The sequence below is a fragment of the Callospermophilus lateralis genome, chromosome 10 (genome assembly GCF_048772815.1).
Source record: "Callospermophilus lateralis isolate mCalLat2 chromosome 10, mCalLat2.hap1, whole genome shotgun sequence".
Lineage (NCBI taxonomy): Eukaryota > Metazoa > Chordata > Mammalia > Rodentia > Sciuridae > Callospermophilus > Callospermophilus lateralis.
The window spans coordinates 5,335,040-5,356,827 of record NC_135314.1 but is presented as its reverse complement, the minus strand read 5'-3'; the positions used below and the strand labels follow the sequence as shown (position 1 = coordinate 5,356,827).

Here is a 21,788-nt window from a genome sequence, read left to right as displayed (position 1 = left end):
AGAGAGAGCCCAGCTGACGTTTCCCTTCAGCTCTGAGGCAGGAAGAGCCTGATGGAGCCCCAGCTCCTGGCAGGAGGAAGTCCCTCACTGGGGAGGCCTGTCCTTTTGTCCTCCTCCGGCCGGCAGCTGAGTGATGCATGCCACCCCCACTGGGAGGGCCATCTGCTTCCCTCCGTCCACCAATTCCAATGCCATCTCACCCTCACACTCCTCCCAGACCTGGCCGCGGTAATGTGTGACCCAACATCCTGCCCGGGTCATACAGAATTGATACATAAAATTAACCATCACACCACAGAGCTGCACAGACTCCTGACCCTCCGGGGCCGAGTCCAGCAGCAGGGAGCTGGACGTCAGGCTGGGGTTGCCACCACGTGGATCTGGGCCGCTCGGAGGGTCTCACTGAGCACCGCTGCTCTGTGATTGCTTGGAGGGGCACTGGGGTGGCCTGCTGTGGCTCACCCTTGGAGAGTCCTTCCCCCTGCTTGATCCCAGGGGCAGACCCAGGGTTCACAGTGTCTGCAGCCCAACAGCTCGGGTGGGGGGCCATCTTCTTTAAAAAAGAAAACAGTGGCGGCCAGCAGCCCTGGGCCTCGGCTTCCCTAATCTCATGGAAAATGGACCTCCAGCGTGTCTTTCCTCTGTAGGGCCCAGGCTAGCCTCGTGATTGGACTTGGCTGTGTGCGCTGCACAATGGACCTCTTCCCTTCAGATCTAAGAGGTGGTGCCCCACCCTTCTTGAATGGAACTTTCCAGACCACCCCTCTGGTCTTCTGGTCCTGGACCACGTGGACTTCCCATCCCTTTATCTCTGTGGACTGTAGCTATGGGTCAGGCTTAAGGCTGGGTCTCCCCATCAGGCCTGGGAGGGTGCTGGACCCTCCTCCTTGTGCTGTGGGGTTAGGACCCTGACTTCAGGGTTCCCTTCAGATAGCCCTTCCCTGACCTCACACAGCCCTCTGGGGCACAGGGGAGGTGCAAGACACGCCCCTGCCCTCCAGGCTCGCCCTGCAGGCACTCCCAGAGGGCACAGTGCTCCAGAGGCCAGCAGGTGGGAGCCGGGGCTGCTTTCGCGTGTGATTCCTGGGCGAGCTGAGGCTCTGGATCTGCTCACAGGTGACAGAGCAGAGCCTGGATGCACAGCCGGCTGGGGGGACTGTGCCTGCGTTTCTGGCTGGCCAGGCTCACAGCCTTATCCAGGTGTGCTTCAAAGTGAGGCTTCCCTAGCAGAGGTGGCTCCTGTTCATGGCTGTGTCCCAGGTAAGGCGGAGTGGCGTTATGCTCGGGTCCCCTGCCTCCCAGCCAGCCCAGGATCGGCCCTCTGGAGGCACACACTGCTCCTCCCGGAAGCCTGCAGTTTCAGTGCTAACTCTGTGCCTCCCCGAATCCACTTGTTAGCAAAAGCTGTGTCCTTGTTCCTGATGCCAATCCAATAATGAGAACATGGTTTTGAGAAAAGGGGAAAAGAAGTTTTATTTCTTGGCTAGTAAAGGAGAAACACCGGGGACATCTGTCCCAGAGCTGTGACTCTGTCCATCAGGGGGAGCAGAGGGCTTTTAAAGGGGTGCATCAAAGACTGCATTCCAGGTGTGCTGGGCCAGGGGTCTTCACTCGCTGGTGGCCCTGAGAGAGAGCCGTTTCTGAGATGTGCTGCCGGGCCAGTCCCGAGGTCCGAATTACTTTATCCCCCTGGTGTGTGGATGAAACTTCTTTTTCCCTTTTCTCAAAACCATGTTCTCCACGGGAAATAAGGGTGACCTTGCTTTCCCCAAGGTCAGGGCGGGGGCGGGTAAGAGGAGAGAGTCAACCAACACACAAAACCGCTGTCAGTTTTAAAATGATGTGCAGTGGCAGAGCGACAGGGGCCATGCCCCAGCACAGGGGAGCCCTGTTGCACACCCTCAGTGGAAGGCTGGGTACCTGGTCCTCAAAGATGCAGGTGCTTTGTAAATGGGATTTCCAGCTCTAACTTTGGAGGTTATTTCTGGGTCACTCCACTTTAGGCAGAAAAAAATATCCCAGCTGTTCATGGAAGCAGAGGACTCCGCTGAGCTCTGGCCAGTTGGGCTTGGCACCCACCCTGACCCCAGGAAGCCATTTGATACCCAGCCAGAGGCCAGTGCAGTGAGGGGCATGACGGTCCGTCCTTGGGAACTCAGATCCACAGGAAGGGTCTTGAGAAAAGGTTCACTGGCGAGGACAGCTTAAGGGTCACCATCGAAGCCACCTGCTGAGTAGAGCCAGTTATCCAAGAAGGAAGCCAAGTAGAAGAGCCGCCCGCTGCTCTCGCGTTTGGTTTTATGTTTCTCCCTAAAGCGTGGGGAGAATGGGGTCAGGTCCCCACCCCAATGACCTACATATCCCGGCCATGCAGGTGGATGATCTCACAAAGAGAGAGAGAGAGAGAAGAGGGCACTCCCGCATCCCGGGGCACGGAGCAGATCGCTTCCTGCTTCCCTTTGTCTCTGGCAGGGATTCCTCTTGGGTCACCGGGGCCTCCAGCTGGACAGGGACTCGGCGTCCTCTGAGCAGAACAGGAGCTTGGCCAAGTCAGCCTCAGGAGAAGTTCCCCGGAGAGTGAGCTGGTTCCAGGAGGCTCTATGATTGATTTATAGGTTTCATTTTTTTTTTTTTTTTTTGGTACCGGAGATAACCCAGGGTTGTTGAACACCGAGCCACACCCCTGTCCTTTCTTGTATTTTATTTAGAGACAGGGTCTTTCTCAGTTGCTTAGGGCCTCGCTAAGTTGTTGAGGCTTTGAACTTGTGATCCTCCTGCCTCAGCCTCCCGAGCTGCTGGGATTTCAGCTTCGTTTCTCTTAGAGTGAATATATTTAGAGTTTTGACTTAATGAAATTTTGAGGTACTCTGTGGCATCAAAATGACTCCCCATCGTTTCAGTCCACCAGCTTCTTTTCTTGATGGCCCTCTGGCCTCTCACTCAAGATGATGTTTTTTTAAGTCAGAGCCTCTGAATTGGGGATTGATGGGTTTCTCACCTGTGTTAAATTCTTGAAGCATCGGCCATACACTCTGCTCCACAGATAAGGTAAAGTGTTAGAAGCTGGGCTACAGTTATGAGTTCACCAGGCCTCGGTTGGAAAGCTGTGAGGAACCATCCATTAGACTTGGAAGGATGCGCGTCATCTGCACGTCGTTACCGTTGATGGGCGGATTGGTGGTGGGCTTAGTTGGCTTCAACGGTACCCATTCCACAGGCGATCACAGTGAGGTGGGAGTGAGTGGGGTGCACATGCTCAGGGTCACACAGGTAGGTGACAAAGTAGAACTACAGATACAGCAAAGCCGTGGGGACCTGCCGATGAGGCGTGGGTGACTTGAACACTGTTTTTTTTTCCTAGTGATTGCTGAGAGACCGAGTCATCCTTTTGACAAACGAGTCAATCCCAGCACTGGGCTGCGAGGAAAGTCGTATGGACGGCGCTTCATGACGGATTTCCTCTTGGCTTCTGCCCTGTGACTCTGCTTTCAAACCAGAGATTCTCTGACCCAGCGAAAGTGAGTTTCCTGCTTTCTTCATGTTATAATGTCAACCTGCACCACAGCAGGGACCAGGGGGAGAAGAGGAGAGAAAACCAGATGGGAGATGTGAAAAGGCAGCGTAAGAAAACGAATCGCAACAATCCCGGGTAGTGTGCTCCTCCGACGCAGATGGGCGTCCTCTGGGAGTGGGTGGCTAGGTAGAGGAGGCGGTGCCCAGTGCCCGCGTCCAGGTGTGGGCGTGTGGTTCCCAGTCCTGCAGGCTACTTCCCACCCCGGGGCAGCGGGGGCAAGGCTGAAGACCTGCTGAGGACCTGGTCCTATCACCTTGGACACAACCCGTGACTCCCGTAGGCGAGGGGCTGGCCAGCTGCAGAGCTGGACCTCTGCCCAGTGCCCTGCGCTCCCTGTCTGGTGCTCCGAGGCCGGAGTTGCAGGCAGTCCTTGTGCCTGTGTGTTTACATACTGCTCCTCCTCTGGAAGCAGCGGGATTCCAGCGTTTCTAAACACGCCCCTTCCTGTATCTCAGCCAGCCGCACGGGCACTCACAATGTTTAAAAATTACTTTTATGTTTGTAATTGCACACACTTGTGGGGTCCGGTGTGACAATTTGATACTTGTGTTCAGTGTGTGATCCCATCAGGAGGTTAGCATTTCCGTCTCCTTAAACACGTGCGTTTCTCTGTCCCGGGAAGGCTCACACTCCTCTCTTGTAGTTTTTGTAAAATACACAGTCGACGGGTGCGAGCCACAGTCACCCCACTGTGCTGTGGACCAGGACCCCCGCCTCGCTCTGTCTCGGCACCCACCTCCCACGCTCTTGCTTTGGGGGGGCTGATGGCTGATCTTGTTCCTTGCAGATGGCTAACCACAAGTTGAGGCTGACCTACGCGTGCCTGCTGTTGGTGGGAGCGCTGTGCTTGTATTTCAGCATGGCTCCTTATAAAGAAGAGCTTTTCATTTTCAAGAAAAAATACGGGACGTTCCTTCAGCTCCCAGATATCGACTGCAGGCAAGATCCTCCCTTCCTTGTCCTGCTGGTGACTTCATCCCACAAGCAGGTGGCGGCTCGCATGGCCATCCGGAAGACGTGGGGGGGAGAGAGGACAGTGAGCGGGAGGCAGGTGAGGACATTCTTCCTTCTGGGGACCACGGCCAACCAGGCCGAGATGAGCGCGGTGGCCCAGGAGAGCCAGCAGCATGGCGACATCATCCAGAAGGACTTCACGGACGTCTACTTCAATCTGACCCTCAAGACCATGATGGGCATGGAGTGGGTCCACCACTACTGTCCTCAGGTGGCGTTCGTGATGAAGACAGACTCGGACATGTTTGTGAACGTCCACTACCTGACCGAGCTGCTACTGAAGAAGAACAGGACAACGAGGTTTTTTACTGGCTTCCTGAAGCTCAACGAGCATCCCATCAGGAAGAAGTTCAATAAGTGGTTTGTGAGTAAATACGAATACCCCTGGGACAGGTACCCGCCCTTCTGCTCTGGCACCGGCTACGTCTTCTCCAGCGACGTGGCCAGCCAGGTGTACAACGTCTCCGAGAGCGTCCCCTTCATTAAGCTTGAAGATGTCTTTGTGGGGCTCTGCCTGGCAAAGCTGCAGATCCGGCCCGAGGAGCTCCACTCCCAGCAGACGTTCTTCCCGGGGGGGTTGCGCTTCTCCGTGTGCCGCTTTAGGAAGATCGTGGCCTGCCATTTCATCACACCCAAGGAGCTGCTGATCTACTGGCGTGTCCTGGAGACCTCCCAGGAAGACTGTCCCGAGGTCTGAGTGGAGCCCAGTGGCACGTGGGTCCAAGATCTTGGATGGCGTTGCTGAGAGTCCTCAGGGGTACAGAGGGAGGGAGAAGGACACAGGAGCTTCGGGGCTCCAGACCCAAACTAGAAGGAGCGTGCGCTGAAACCAAGCTGCCCCAGGCAACACCCACCCCACCTGTGGAGCACTGGCTCCTGCTGAGCACCTGGTCCCCTCCCACATTGGCTCATTTCAGGGCTCAGCGTCCCTGGGGGGTGGTGGGCACTGTCCTTCCTATTTTACAGATAAGGAAACAGTAGCCACAGAGGTACAGCCGCTGTCCCAAGGTGTATAGCCAGCAGAGGTTGACGAGGCGTGGAAGCTGAGCAGGAATCTGCCTGGCAGCTGCACCCCGGTACCCTTTCCAGAGAGCCCTGCCCCTCCACTCCTGGCCTGATGCTTTCCTTACGTCCCTGGGGATGACGGAGCTGGGCCCTGAGTCCTCATTAGCGTCGCGGTACTCAGCCCTGGGCACGTCCCAGAGGGTAGGCATGCCTGCGTGGCTGCAGCCCCCGCCCGGCTGCAGGTGGAAACTGACTTGACGACTTCATCACTTAGACTCAGAAGCCGCTTCCAGGGTCGCCTGGCCACACTGCTGATGTCCCCAAGGTTGTGATGCCCGTCCCCAGCCTTCAGGGACACCTGGTCTCTTTGCTGCAGGTCAGTGGGACGAGCCATAGCCCTGGAGTACTTTAGGGCACTGAGTTCAGACTGAAGGGCGCTGGGCATGCTGGATTCCAGGAACTTGCTGGGCCTTTGGCGAGACCACAGCAAGCCGCTTTCAAGGACCCCGCATTTACAAAACACTAAGGTGGACCCTGTTCCCAGGGAGTCTGCCTGTGTCTACGTCCCCCAACCTGACCCCAGGTCATCGTCACTGAATTTCTCACATGGCCACGGACCCCCTGAGTCCTGTGGTTTAGAATTTAACCTCTTTTCTCTCCCGCAGAGATTGTGTGAGCCCATTTTGCAGGGCTGCGTGAACAGAAGGCACTTCTTTGCCAGGACCGTGACCATTTGGCCACTGCCAGTGACATACAGAGTGTCTTGCTCCTCATTAAGGAACTGTGTGTTTTTTTTTTAAACTCTTTACCAGGCTTCATGCGGCTGTGGAACTGGCCAGTGTTAGGCTGAGCTCTTCCTGGCCCTCAGGAAAGGCAGTGTGCTGCAAAGTTCTGGTGCCCCATTCTGCACGGCATTTCTCGTGTCTGGCTCGTGCTGGGCCTCGTGGATGTTCTCCTCGTCCCGGCTGCTCTGAACGTGCGGGCGTGTTCAGAAGCGCCTCCTCCTCAGTGGGAATATGAGGGGTGCAATGGTTTCTGGAGCCCAGGTTTTGCCAGAGCCTGGGCCCTCGGTTCCCGGGGACTGACTGCCTCTGATTTGGCAGATGATGGTGCTTTGAAGTGAAGGACTGTCTGGCAGGAGGCCAGGGCCTGTGTCCAGTATGTGTCTGTGGCCACTGGTCTCAGTGGGTGATCTGAGGTTGGCGTGGATGGTCTAGCACCAGCCTGAGCCCTTGGCAAAGGGACAGGAGAGGACAGGTGTGGGCTCCTTCCACGGTCTCCGTGTGTTCTTCAAGGATCTTCTGCAAAACCTTGACTCCCACTGTATTTCTTCATGGTTTTTTTTTTCTGTAGGGGAAAAAAATCATTCCATGATCTAGAACTTGAAGGGACCTCAGTGCTCACCCAGCCCCCTCCTCACTTAGGTCGGATGAGAGAAGCTCAGAGGGACCCAGCGGCTGCTCACGGCTCCCAGGCTGTGGAATGCAGGCTCCTGCTGTCTGGGTCCCTGGACCTGAGGGAGGACCCCATGGAAGCGTGGATGGGGGCAGAGAGTCTGTGCTTTCCCAGTGACCCCCAGTCACCCAGTGTTCGTTTCCGGAGAGGAGTGGTTTGGGACTGGAGAGGAGTGGGTTGTTCGCCCAGTGGCTTCACTCACGGGCGTCAGAGAGGAGTGGTCTTGAGAGCAGACGCGGTGTGCCAGGGCGCTGTAGGCTCTGACTCATCTGAATGCTCACGACCACTGCCCGGGCAGCTGGCCGCCAGGGTCCGTGGTTTGTAGACGAGGAGGCTGAGGGAGAGGTAGAGCACCTAGCTTGAGGGAAGTAGCCAGAAAGTATCAGAAACAGGACGGGATCCCAAGCCCTGGGGCCACTGTGTGAGTCACAGCACTGCCCTGGGCCTCCCAGGCTGTCAGCTGGCCCCTCCCACAGTCCTGGGGACCCTTCTCAGACTCCTCCAGCCACCGCGTGTCACCCACCAGATCCTGGAGAGCCGCGGGGCTCCAGCGGCCTCTGCTTTTGGACTCAAGTCCCAGCTGGCCTCACCTGGAGGCTGGGCCTCCTGCTCTGGACCTCACTCTCCTCTCCTCCAGCCACCTCCCCTCTGTGGGATCACCCCCTGGGCACACAGACCAGCTGCCCCTCCCCATCTAACAGCAGCAAAGCAGCATGCCACCACCCCCACCCCCAGCTGCAGGCTTTGCGCTCCTCCAGGGTCCTTCTGAAATCCCCCCGTCAAATCACGTCCCCCTCGCCCCACAGCTTTGGCCTTGCTGGGGCAGTCTCAGTCCTCCTCTGACAGGGCCCGGCAGGGAGCGGTCACTTCCTGGACAGTTCTAGGCACCAGCGTCCAGGATGCCTCCTGGCCTTGGCTCCTGTCTTCACCAGTTCCATCTCTTCTGCCCGTTCTTCCTCTTGCCCTGGCGTCCGGGCTGCAGTCTGTGGGCTCAGCCCGGCTGCCCTGTCCTTGGGAGACCCAGTCCTCGGGGCCTCATCCTGTTCTAAATGTCCTCGCGGTGTTGGTGGCCCCTCGCTTGTCCCCAGCGGGTCCCCTCTGGTCTTCCATCTCTCATGTCCCCTGTCTGCATACTTTTACATGGTGAGCACAGCCACCCCAGCCCCTCCCCGCTGCCTTCCCTGTCTCAGTGAGTGGACTTTCTCTCAGTGACCACTCCATCCTTCCTGTGGCTCCAGGCAACAGTCTTGCAGGTGTTGCTGGGCTGCAAAGGCTGCTGGCTCTGCCCTCACCCCATGTCCACTTGGTGCCCCTCACCACTGCCATCCTTACCCACCTGCCGCCTCTCACCTGCAGTCCTACAGTGGCCTTCCGCCTGGACCCTCAGCCTCCCTCCCCTTAGTCTGTCCCCAAGAGCATCAGGAGTGAGCCTCCAAAAATGTAGAGCAGAGAATCTGCTATGACTTGACTGTGTCCCCAAGTTCTTGTGTTGGAAACTGAATCCCCAGTGCAGTGTGTTAGGAGGCGGGGCCTAGAGGAGGCGGGGCCTAGAGGAGGCGGGGCTTAACCGAGGTGCTTAGGTGTAGAAAGCTCCGCCCTCATGAATGGACTAGTGTGGTTATTGCAGGACTAGGTGTTATGGAAATGAGTTGCCCCCCGCCCCCTTGCTGGCTGGCTCTCACCTCCTCTTGCCCTTCCACCTTCCACCGTGAGATGATGCAGCACAGAGACCCTCTCCAGATGCTGGACCATGCTCATGGACTTTGCAACTTCCAGAACTGTGAGCCAAACATACTTCTTTTCTTATTAAGTTATCCACTTCCAGGTGTTGTGTGATAGTAACACAAAATGGATGGAGTCACAGCATCTCACTTCTTTGCTCAGAGACCCCAGTGGCTTTCCATCTCCCAGTGAAAGCCACATTCTTCATACCATCATCTGCCTCTGTTGTTCCCTTACCTTCCCCCCTCACTCACTCTGGCTGTTTGCTGTTCCCTGAACAGCAGTACTGCTCCAGCCGCAGCCAGCGGTCTCTGTGCCCTTTCTTGAACATCCACCTCGGGGTCTTTGCGGACTGTTCCCTCTGCCAGGAAAACTCTTTCCTCAGATATTCTCATGGCTCACTCCTCTCCCCTCAGTCTCCGTCAGAGGCTTCCTTCTCAACCAGGACTACCCCGACCTCCCTCTTCGCCCCACATCCCTCCGTGCCCTGTCTCAGGAGGCAGTACTGTCATGACGAGCCTCCGTTGTTTATTGGAGCTTCGTGGTCTCTGCTTCCCCCGCGGACACACACTGAGTTCTTGGCGGGTTCTAGCCCGGGGTAGATGATGACAAGTGTTTGTTGAGTGGAACCAAATTGACCTTCGTGGATGGTGTTTAGAGGGAAAAGGTGACTCTGGACTGGAAGAGTGAAGAGTCTCCATGGCACGATTGCGCTGGGCTTCCAGCTGAGTCCGTGAGTGAGTGTGTCGTTACCGTCCCCCTAACCAAAGACAGGGACATGCTCTACGGCAGTGCCCCCCGACCTCTGTGAGGGGCAGCCCCACGTGGCAAGGCAGACAGGGCGCGTGGCCCGGGGGCCCGACTTCAGCCCCACAGGCCGCCATCTTGCCTCAGCCTCGCCTGCTTCCTCTCCTTGATGATTTTAGCAATTGGCCTCTTTTCCTCAGCCTGTGGACTCTTGGTTCCTGAGGAGAGTGACCCAGAACAACGGCCCTGGGGCCCCAGACTCTCCAGCCTTCCTGTCCCGATGTGTGGGCCCCGGGTCACACTCCCTGTGTCTGCGACGCCATCGGCTGGAATGCGCGAGGAAGCCCTTTCAGGGGCAGGTGGGCTGCTGAGCTCCTTGAGGAGCCGTTGAGATCCCGTCCCTTCCGCTTATTTTTTGCATGGAAAGCCTGGGCTTTGGGAGCTGGTGCCTCAATTCTGTGCCCAGTGGCAGTGGAGGAGACTGGACCTCCTGACCCTCATCTTGGCTCAGTGGACACCTTGCTATACAGCTTATAAGAAAATTCACTCCTGCTTGTCTAAAAACACACTGCTGTAGCCGTGCACCACGCTGGGTGAAGAGGAGCCAGAATCCAAGACCGCAGACACTCGCAGGTCCCCCAGAGTCTTGCCCCCAGTTCAGACGTTAGCCTCAGGTCTCCTGGCTCCCAGTAGGGAGGTGCCAGAGGGCCACCCCTAAAACCAGACTCAAGGCCTCCCTCCCCCAGGCCCCAGCTTGCCCAGCTCTGGGTCTCCGGAAAGCTCCTCACCCTCCACCTGTCCACTCGGCCTGGCCATCCTTGCACCGTGCCGCCCCCACCTTGCCTCTGCCCACGTCTGATGTTGCCAGTTATGCAGGTTTGGCCTCTTCTCCTTGTTCGCCCTAGAACTTTGTCTAGGCCGCCATCTTGGTTCAGCTGAACTCAGGCCACCTCCTCCTGACCCGTCTCACGGGCCCTCCTGCCTCCTTCCATCTTCCACTTAACCTCCAGAGTGATTGTGTGTGTGCACGTGTGAGCGTGTGTGCACGTGTGTGCGGGTGTGGTAATGCCAGGCTCTGCCACTGAGCCTCATCCCCGGCTCCAGAGCAGTTTTCGGAAACAGCAGGTCTAATGACAGAGCCCAGAGACCCGGGGAAGCTGGATGTCTTGGCCCAGATGTCCCGGGGGCAGAGCGTCCTGGCCTGGAGTCAGTGAATGTGAAGGCCACACACCTGCAGGCTGCAGGGAGTGACGTGGGGCAAGAGCAGCAGCTGTCCCTGCTTCGGACGCCACTGGCCATTTCATGAACTTCACGGTGACTCTGTTTGCAGTTGCCTGCTTCAGGCCACCTATGAGCGGCCTCACAGGCGAGCCCCAGCCCCTGCTGGGTGTCCACCTCTGCCCCAGCTGTGCCAAAAGCCTGGCCCAGAGCTGAATTGAGCTTCTAAGCAAAATTATGTAATTCTCAAAAGTTTTTGATTCCTTTGAGTATGATCATTTTTGTGCAAAAAATATGCACATGTGTACTTTGGCTTTTAAAGTAATGTGTTAATTTTTTTCCCCTCAAGTTTTAGACTTCAGCTAAGAAAGGGAAAATCTAAAGGGACTCTGGGTATAGCAAGAATAACGTGCGTTAATATACTTGTGTGCACGGACCCAACCTCAGTCGGAATGAGTGAAATAGACCATGGAAAGGACAGCTGTTGGGTATTTAGAATTTAGTCTGAGGCTCCAGCGTGATGCTGGGGGACCCTTCACCCCCAGGACCGTGTGGTCTGGAGCACAGTCTGCGAGTTCTGTGGGATCGCTGCCTGGGTCTGCATTTTAGCTCTCTCACCTACTTGCCTTGGTTTTCTCATTTGAAAAATGGTTCCTACCTCCGGGGGTACTTGTGTGGGTTAAATGAGATGGAAGAGAAATTGCTCAGTATGCCATAGTAGGTGCTCAATAAATGTAGGTGCTTGGGATCATCGTCAGTACTTGGGCTGTGCCTTGGGGTGGGCGGTAGGGTGGTGTAAGTGGTGCTCTCGGTGTGCACCACCAGGCAGGCTGACCTGTGTGCAAACCAAGATTTCTGCAGAGTGCCCTTAGGCCCTTGCTCCTTCCCTTCCTTTGAATCCTTCCTGCAACTCTTGGAGGAGTTCTTCAGTCCTTGACCTTCTTCAGAGTCACACAGCACCGTGTTCTGGACCTGAGTTCAGAATATGTGAAAATCGGACCAAAGCAAAGATGGGAGGGGAGGGTGTCTTAGAAATCATGTGCCCTGTCCAAAACCAACCCCAGTAAACCTTCTTTTACCGGCGAGGAAACCGAGGCTCAGAAAAATGGAGTGACTTTGCCAAGCCCTCCAGCGAGTGGACCATCCAGGACTGGAACTTGGCATCAGAAGCCCCGGCAGCCATTCACTTTCCTTTATCCATTTCTTGGGCCGATTCGCTCCGTGCTTTGACAGGAGGTCATGAGTGAGGGTCAAGCTGAGGGTCAGGGCTGTGGGTTTTCCAAAAGAGCTTCCACCGAGCGAACGCGCCGTGTTGAGAGGATGCTGGGCTGCTGTTCCTCGACAGGCGTCTGTCATTGCCTTTTCTGTGGACGGATGTGGTCAGCTGTGTCCACGCTGCTGTCTCCTTGAAGACCTCTGTGGCCAGTGCAGACCAAGCCTTGGTCTGCAGAGCAGTTGGGTTCAGTGGGACTTGGTAACTGGCCCAGTGACTGCTGGTCTTCCTGCGTGGCCTCCGTGAGCAGCCTCACAGGGTGTGGTTGGCACGTCTCCCCATGGCATGCCTCCCCCGGAAGCTCAGGGCTGGTCACCCGAGGAGCTGCCATCTTGTCCCCCGTCCTGGTTGCTGCCAGATGTTGACCAGAGTGTCGTTCTCCTCTTTCCTGATCCTGTCCAACCTAAGGATTGGCCCTGGGTCATGTGTGGCTTTCCAAGAGCCCTCCTGTTTTGCTGGGTCCCCTCCCCATCCTGTCCTGGCTAGCTGGTCACTGGAGTTTCCCTCTGTCAGCTGGAACAAGTGTCCGGCTTCAGAACACAAACCCCTTCCATCTGTCCTCCCGCATAACAGGACGCTCAGCTCCAGGTGTCCGCCTGTGTGTGTGTGTGTGTGTGTGTGTAGGGGAGAAAGCGAAATCTGGGGATCTATGTAGGTAGTGCACCAGGCGGTTGGGTTGTTCAGGAGTGGGGAGCAGGTGCCCCCCGTTTTCTCAGTTGTCAGGGTGAAGTGTGGCATTTGAGAGGTCTCCCTTGTCCTCACCTTGGCACAGTGACGTGCACACTCATTACACAAGGATGGCACACCAGGCCTGGAGCCGTGAAAGCGTGAGCTGCAGGAACTGCTCAGAGTCCCTGTCAGAGCCTTTCCCAAGCTCGACCTTGGGGCTGTTTGGAGTGAGAGTGAGATAAGGTGAGGCCGACCCAGTCCTCCTGAGCCCGGTGGTTTCCATAAGCAGAGACCCTGCAGGGAGTGCTCTTAGCGTCCCCTCCCTCACGGCTAGGAAAGAATGGCGGCCTCGGTGGCTCTCCCGGACGCTCCACCCTGGGTCCCTGGCTCCGAGGTGGATTAAATAATCAACAAGCCCAACGATGCACTGTCACAGCCGCCGTGCATCATTTAAAGGTAGATGAGATGCTGGTTGTGTTTTCTCGTGTCTCCCATTAGGAAGGACCTCTTCCCATCGTGGACGTATTAATGGGTTTCAGCAGGATGGACGTGTTGGCCATTTCCCAGGCTGTCTCTCTGGAAATGGGGAGTTCTTGTGGCCTTACTCCTCTCTCTGTCCTGGCTCCTGGCTCGGGCCTGGTGGAGGGGAGGTACTTGTACTGATCTCTTGGTCCTCAGGGGACTTCCCAAAGGAGGTGTCTGAGCACCAGCGGGGTAGTGTCCTGGCATTAGAGTGCTGGACTGGACGTGGGCGCCAAGGTCCCTGCAGACACCTGATCCTGTAGTTGATTGCTGCTGACATTTGTTTATGTTCTCCAAGACTCAGACACCTGCTGTGAACTCAGGAAAGATCCCCCTGGGCTGAAGTCTATTTAAAATGAGCCGGGATGTCTCTGGGGCACGGAAGGTCCCCTGTTCTGCTGGGAGTGAGGATGGAAGGAACCCTACCTCGTGGCTGCTGGGAAGTTACACCTGAGTCTTTCTACTTTCCTGCTTTTGAAGCTTGATTCCAGAAGGGGCCCTGGGTGCTCTGAGATTGACCCTGAAGGCCAAGGGTGAACCAGGCTACCCTTGGCATGGCCAAGAGCCAGAGGGCTGGGCGAGCTCACACGATGGGGAAGACAAATGCCTCTGACCAAAAGCTAGCTTCTAATTAATTAACTTATCCCCACTTATCAGGCGCATTCCCTTCTAAGTATGAGTAGAGGGCGGGGCCACAGCTCAGTGGTAGAACACCTGCCTCCCTAGAGCGAGGGCCTGTTCCAGCCCCAGCACTATACATACATACATACATACATACATGCTATACATGCTATACATACATACATGCTATACATACATACATACATACATGCTATACATACATACATACATGCTATACATACATGCTATACATACATACATACATGCTATACATACATACATACATGCTATACATACATACATACATGCTATACATACATACATACATACATGCTATACATACATGCTATACATACATACATACATGCTATACATACATACATGCTATACATACATACATACATGCTATACATACATACATACATACATGCTACACATACATGCTATACATACATACATGCATACATACATACATACACACATACATGCTATACATACATGCTATACATACATACATGCTATACATACATACATACATACATGCTATACATACATACATGCTATACATACATGCTATACATACATACATACATACATACATGCTATACATACATGCTATACATACATACATACATGCTATACATACATGCTACACATACATACATGCTATACATACATGCATACATACATACACACATACATGCATACATACATACATACACACATACATGCATACATACATACATGCTATACATACATACATACACACATACGTACAGGTAGGAAGGACCGATTCCACAGGCCAGTGTAACTTTTTGTGCCATACATTTGGTCCTTAATGCCCGGTGTGGGCCCCGGCTTCAACTGCTCATGCTCAGTCCACCGCTGAGGGCCGCCCCTGCTGTCACATCGTGGGCCCCATCCATGTTCCTACCTCGGTCAAGACCTCAGTGCCTGAGGCATGCAGGCTTCTGACGATGGGCCATGTGATGTCAACACCTCTCGAAAACGCACCTGGCAAGTCCATGTGAGGCCCGCTGGCCCCAGGACCTAGTCCCTTAGTGCCCAAAAAGGCAGACCAAGGAAGTAGCACCAGCCTTGGTCACAGCCTGCCCTGAGGACAGCCAGCTGGGGGAGAGGTGGTTTGTTTTACCTGGTCCAATACGACATCAAGAAAATCCACAGTGACTAGAAAGGTCACCAAGGCTGGGGCTCAGTGGTAGGGGGCTTGCCTAGCATGTGTGAGGCACTGGGTTTGATTCTCGGCCCTGCATATAAATAAATAAAGGTCCAAATAAGTAACACCAACTTTGTTTATAAAAAAAAAAAAAAGAAATGTCATTAAAGGGTAATCGAGGAGACTTTGTGGTCAAATTTTGCTTTTTCTAAATGATTGAAATTCAATTTATATGTCATTGAGGGGTATTTGAAACTGTCATCTCCTGAATATTAGGAGAATCTACCAGACCTTATGACGTCACACTTTGGGAGTGGTATGTGTGTTTATTTATGACTTGTCAAAATGGTATTTATCATTAATAAAAGTTAAGTTATTAGCTTAGCGGAATGACTTGGATGGCTCTAAGTTGTAGATAGAGATGATAAACTTGGGCTCTTTCTGAAAAGCCAGTGGTGTCTGGTCTACACTGGATCATCTTTTTTTTTTCCAAAAAAATCTTTTCTCATATGAATGTTTTCTATATTCATTTTGTGTTTGGAAAAATATTTTTGAAATTTGAAAGGTCTATTGAGCAACTTTGCCATGATCCTCCTCGTAAGAATTGGGGAGCCCTTGTCTCCCCTGGATTTTGGAAGGCCCACGCGCAGCCCCGTCTGGGGGAGTGGAAAGGGCCGGGGCTGGAATCACAGATCTGGGCCCTGAGGCAGGCAGACTTTGGAATTTTTTTCTCTCAGGAATATCTTTCTATCATTTCTATCAGTTTGTGAATTCTATGATTATACCTTTGGAGTCTGCAAGGATCACGGTGAGGTGCAGATGGACTCCTGATGTTTCCAAGTGTCATTTAAAAGGAAATAAAATGACGAAAGCAGGTGTGTTTTTCTTTGGCGTTCTTTAGCAAGTTTGTCACAGTTTCTGCCATACCGGGTGGGGATCCCTGTCCTGCGGGTCCCTGTCACTGACACTGTGCATCCCTGGCCCACCTCAGAGACCAAGCAGGAGTTGGAGGTGGCAGGAGCTGGGGAGGACTGCAGGAGGAGGTGCCTGGAGGGGCAGAGAAGGGGCAGGGACAGTGCTGTGCTCTTCCTCTGCACCCCTCCCTCCTGGGGCTGCCGCCTCCTCACCTGGGGGCCTGCCTGGCCTCCTTCCCATTCCCTCCATTTGCCACTCCAGAGCTCCTCCTTCCAGAACATTCCTGCAGTACAACACATCCTCACTGCCCAGACTGCTTCCCAGACTCTGCCCCTTCCTCCCTCACTGCTAACCTCCCCCACCCCCCAGAAGGGCTGCCCTGCTGCCTTGGAGGCTGGGTCCTCAGCTCGGCCTCGCCAGAGTGCTGGGCTGACATCGTCCTGGTGGGCCCAGCCCCTCCCCTCGGCAGCCCGGCACCACTGCCTCTGCTGACCCCAGCCTCCTCCCACCCCGGCCTCCTCCCATCCCAGCGTCTCCACTGCTCGGCCTGCTTTCAGCCTCCTCACTCTTCCAGCTGCTCATCCCTAGACTGTCCCCATGCATGTTGGGACCTCAGTCCTCTGTGTCAAATCATGTTGGGTATGAGTTTGCTGGGGCTGCTGTAACAAAACCACAGACTGCGGGCCCACACCACAGACACCGTCTCATGCTGGAGGCTGGCAGTCCCGGGGTGTCCCAGGGCTGGTTCTTCCTGGGCTCTCTCTCCTTGGCTTGCAGATGGCATCATCCCTGGGGGCCACACAGGGTCGTCCCCTTGTGTGCATCTGTGTCCTGGTCCCCTTTCCTTAAAAGGTCCCAGTCGCTCTAGATTAAGGCCACCCCAAAGATCAGCACCTCTTTCAAGGTGCATCTCCAGTCACATTCTGAGGTGCTGGGGTTGGGACTTGGCATATGGATTTTGGTTGGGGGGGGACACAATTCAGGCCACAAGCGTCCCCGCCTCTGGGTGGCCTTCCTGCCCCCTCGGTCCTCATTCTCCTCCACTTTCCTCGTGTGGCTGCTGCCTCCCCACATCGTCCTGTGCATTTGTCACCTGTCGTTCCTCTTCCCTGAGGTCTGTGAACTCTGCACCCCGTCCTCTTGGTCCGAGTCGGTGCCTATTACATGGAAGAATGGTTTTCTGAACAAACGAGTGAGCGGTGGCTGGGGGCATTGATCTGAGAGAGCTCCTTTGGGAGGGGAAGGTGAGCTGGGGACTCCGTGGCCAGCAGTGAGTGGTGGGTGGGACTGCAGGGCCCCAACCAGGAGAGGGTGGAGGGCCGACGAGCAGAGCACCCCTGCTGCCCCAGCATCTTGGCCCAGTGGCCCAGGGCCTGGCGAGAGGGCGCATGGTGGCGTGACCTGCACTTGGTCTTGCGTTCTCTCAGCCCACGGGGACCTGACTGCTTCCAAGGTGAGCTGGGTGGTCCCCGCCCTCTTCCCTGAGGCCAGATGGGAAGGAAAGGACCATCACGGGCCACGTGGGAATGTGGCCTCTCTGGTTGGGCCCTCACCATTTTGGGGACTGAAACAAAGTCATCAGGTTTTGAATTTTTCTAATAAGTCCATTTAAAATATTTTCTCTTTTTTATGACGATGTTGCGTTGACCTCTGCTGATACCACCCAAGTATGGCCACCCCTGTTCAGATACTAATAGTTAATAAAGGTGCAAAGTAGATCTTGCATATAAGTGACGGAATTTGAAGAGTGCGCTTTAGGTAGGAGTTTTTAATGGTAAGAGAAAGAAACTGCAATTCGCTCTAATCAAAGAGGCAATTTATTGGTTCATGAGTTGGCCAGGTGCCTAGGGACCCCATGGGATGGGATGGGTAGCCGGTCAGTCAGGGGAGAGGACCCCCAACTCTGCTGCAGTCAGTCTGTCCCCTCTTGCTTTCATTTGCAGGTGGCCTCAAGGTCTCCTGCGGACCCAACCCTTCCTCGATGGCAGAGACCACGGTGCAGATGGAGAGGGCATGTTTGCCAACTTGCATGGCTCAGTCCCCAGTGAACTCTCGGGTCAGCTGTATCACAGGCTCATGTCTCAGGTCTGTCCATGCCACTGAGGGACAGAGGAGCTGGGATTGGCCACCCTGAATCATGGCCCATCCACAGCCCTGCAGCCTGGAGGGGTTATGATCCTTGATGGGCCGAGTGTCAGCAGAACCACGTGGATTAGAGGAAGGGTCGCCTCAACCTAGGGACAGAGTGCCACTCAGACGGATAGCAGAAGTCTCCCGCAGAGGTCCCCAGGCAAAGCTCTGAGAACAGAAGGAACAGAGCTGGGGTGGCAGATGACCGAGAATGGAGTGTATGCCTTTAAGAGAAGGTTCTAGAGCATGCCTCCCGGAACCTCCTTCGTAGGTAGCTGTCTTCCTTCTCTTCCCGTGACTCCTGGGAAGCCTAAGTGGCCCTGGTGACGAGCCTGCCCCTCTGAGCAGAGGTTATGCACATTATCTCACTTCATTCTCCTCGACGGCTGTGACAGTCACGCCTGCTTTATGCCAGTGACCCTTGAGGGGTCTCTAAGAAGCCAGAGGAAAGACACACTGTGACATCACTACTTCTGAGACTTGTCCCTAACCACAGGGATGAGTGATTGGACAAAGCCACATCCCTTCCCTGTCATGAAACGCTTGTTCAATTGTCCCATCCCTGAGGCAGAGGGACAGGGGGGCACGGAAAGGGACTGCTTGGGTGGAAAGCCACAGTGTGCCGCCTGCTGTCTTTAGGGCTCTGTGGTCCTAATGTGCGTGTCCAGATCACGGCCAGTGTCTACCGGCACAGCACAAGTCTTACCTGGCATCCTGGCCAGCAAGGCTGTTCAGGCCGCCCCAGGTCCCACAGGACAGCGGCTGCTGTGGTCTCCTTGTCTGAGCCCCGTGGAGCCTGCAGCCTTCTTGGGGCACTGTCCTTGGCCAGTACAGATGGAGATGGCAGCTCAACAATTAGATTCCTTCCAGTGATGAGAACCAGCTGCACCTAAATTAGATGATCCTTGTATTAGTGCCTGGAGCAGCGATCCTCCTGGTGGTGCCTGCTCCTCCTGGGTAGGGGGCCTGGGGCACCAGGTGGGGGAGGGGAGAGGCGCCTTGGCAATGACTGGGTGCCGCTTCCCTGCTGTTCCGATGGCCCAACTGAGTTACAGCTGGCCTGTCTGCAGAGACGGCGGAATCCAACGAAGCCTTTTTACTCATTTCTCTGTGATTTGAGCAGTTTCTGGATTTTGAATGTCACATAAATTGTATCACTTAATATGTTAAAAAGCCAGCACCATGCCGGGCACAGTGGTGACACCTGTAATCCCAGCGGCTCAGGAGGCTGAGGCAGGAGGGTCACGAGTTCAAAGCCAGACTCGGCAAAAGTGAGGCTCTAAGCAACTCAGTGAGATCCTGTCTCTAAATAAAATACAAAATAGGGCTGGGATGGGGCTCAGTGGTTGAGTGGCCCTGAGTTCAATACCTGATGCTCCCCGACCCCCGCAAAAAAAAAAAAAAAAAAAAAAAAGGAAAGAAGCCAGCACCTTTCTGTGTTGTTTGCTGATTCTGCAACATGTAAGAGAAGACCTCATGCTTAAAAGACACTGAGAAAGTTTAAATATTGTGCCCAAATCATGCAGCTAGTAATTATCTTTGGAGTTGGAACCCCCAGCACCCTGCATTCAGGCCTGAGATTCAAATGGGAGCCGAAGGCCTGCATCTCCACAGAAGCCCGTTCCTGGGCGCTGTTTTCCATCAGCAGGTTGGTGGCAGTTGTCAGAATTCGTTCAGCGCCTTTTGCTTCAGGCTCACTGTGGCCAGAGTCTCTACCCTCAGAGAGCTTATGTTCCATTAAACAAGGTTGTTGCGGTGCCGTGTGATAATGCCAGGTGCGTTGAGTGAACACAGAACAGACCCCCATGGGCTTCTAGAGGGCCAGCAAAGCTTTCCAGGGAAAAGCTCCAACAGGAGACCCCCGTTAGATGTCTGTGAGAAAAGATGCCTGCTGTTTAAGCCCCCGTCCACAGTGACTGTCACGGCAGCCCACGTGGATCAAGATAAGACTAGACCATTTAGGGCAGTGGCGAATGGCTTAGGAAGATGTAGTGGGCAGAACTCTAAAATGTCCCCTGGAGACGGCCTGCCCTAGCCCCCAGGACCCAATGCAGTGAAGCTTCACTGCTGCAATTGTGTCCCGTTGCATGTCAAAAGAGATTCTGTAGACATAAGTTTCCTAATCAGACTTTGAGTTAATCAAAAAGGACAAGTTTTGGGGGAATCCATGGTATGAGCCCTTTAAAAGCACAGTTTTCTCCTGATAGCAGAAGGCAGAGAGATTCCATGATACAGAAGGGCTGACCACAGGCTGCTGGCCTGCTGGGGGGCTCTTGTGGTGGCTCTGGCCCCAGGGCAGGTGTCTGTCCGGGCTCCCAGGCTGGCCAACACTGCGTTGGAATCCAGGTGGAGGAAGCCAGGCCTCTACCTTGTGCTCCCCTGCAGAATTAGCACGAGGAGAAGGTCGCAAAGCCCCTTGCTTGTGCCCTGTGAAGTGAGGCATATGCCACACCTGGGCCCACTGGAGCCACATGGGGACTGGCTGAGGAGTGCTCCCTGGAACACCAGGAGCAGAGGCCTGTGGCAGTGCCAGGCAGCAAGTGGCAAGACCCCGCATGCCCTGGTGTCTCCTGAACCTGTTCTGTCCCCCACTTTACACTGAGGCCTGTGATGGACACGGCAGCACCCCCTCCCCACCCCCCGCAGCCCCAGAGCCCCGCGGCCATTGTCCATTCCTTCCAGAACCCCCTCCCTTCGACCCACACTGCTCTTCTGTCACCTGCTTGCACACACCTGGAGTTTCTTTCCTAAACATGGTTTTTCATTCTTTCCATGGCCAGACTAAACATCTTCCAAATCTTCACGTCCTGCTTCCCTTTAATTGTTAGTCCTGACTTCAAATTGTTCTTCTCTTCTCACATTTTATGATAATTGATCAAGAGAAGCCACGCAGCATCCCGAGTACTCAGACGCAGGGAGAGTTCTGCAGAATGTCCCAGCTCATTGCTCTGAAGTCCTGCCTTTCATAAAGCCCTAAGACACGGACACACTTCAGCCAACATCCTTGTCACTTTGTCATGAGGACAGCCCTCCTCTGTCCTCAGTGCCCTTGCTGGGTCCTCACCTGGTGGAAGGTGGAAGAGTCAAGAGATTCCCCTGATGCTGGCACCGGATCTGGCCCATCTGGCCTCCAGACTGGGAGAGGAAAAATTCTCCTCTTTATGCTCCGCAGTCTGCAGTGTTCTGTTGATACAGCACAAGTGAACTAAAACTATGTCATCATGAAAGAAAAAGAGAACAGATAATAGGGGGAAACGAACTGTCTGTTCCCCAGAGGAGAAAAAAGTACTTGTGATTCTGCCTTTAAATGTGGAAAAAGCATTTATTAATATTAGACACCTTTGGTGTCAGGGTTCTCGAGAGAGACCAAAGTGCTCTGTAGTCCTACTCCGTATATTCACAGAATATTCATGTGAGTGTACATTTCTCGTTGTGTGTTTACATACACATACATGCACACAAAAAAGATGTATTTCAAGCAACTGACTTCTTGATCGTGGGGCTGGCAAGTCTGGGTCTGTCGGGCAGACTGGGCGCCTCAGGCAGGGTCTGCCATGCAGTTTTGAGACAGGATTTCTTCTTTCTCAGAAAACCTCAGTTTGCTCCCAAAGCCTTTAGCCATTTGGAAGAGGCTCGGCCACACTGTGGAGGGCGACCTGCTACTGCACTAAAATCAACACCTCGGCAGCAACACCTAGCTTAGTGGTCGGTGGATAACGGCCTCTCGTCTAGCTGAACGGACACAT

The 21,788-nt window shown here is 54.5% G+C and overlaps 1 protein-coding gene across 1 annotated transcript; it reads left to right on the top strand.

The window, feature by feature from the left end:
• Positions 1-4,361: 4,361 nt before the first annotated feature.
• Positions 4,362-5,285, top strand: B3galt5 (beta-1,3-galactosyltransferase 5). The gene has a single exon (XM_076868678.2). It carries the CDS (start codon positions 4,362-4,364, stop codon positions 5,283-5,285), a length of 924 nt encoding a protein of 307 aa, XP_076724793.2.
• The last annotated feature ends 16,503 nt before the right edge of the window (positions 5,286-21,788 follow it).

Bases quoted from the DNA above. Each gene is read 5' to 3' on its own strand.
- B3galt5 (XM_076868678.2), top strand. From the start codon at position 4,362: ATGGCTAACCACAAGTTGAGGCTGACCTACGCGTGCCTGCTGTTGGTG.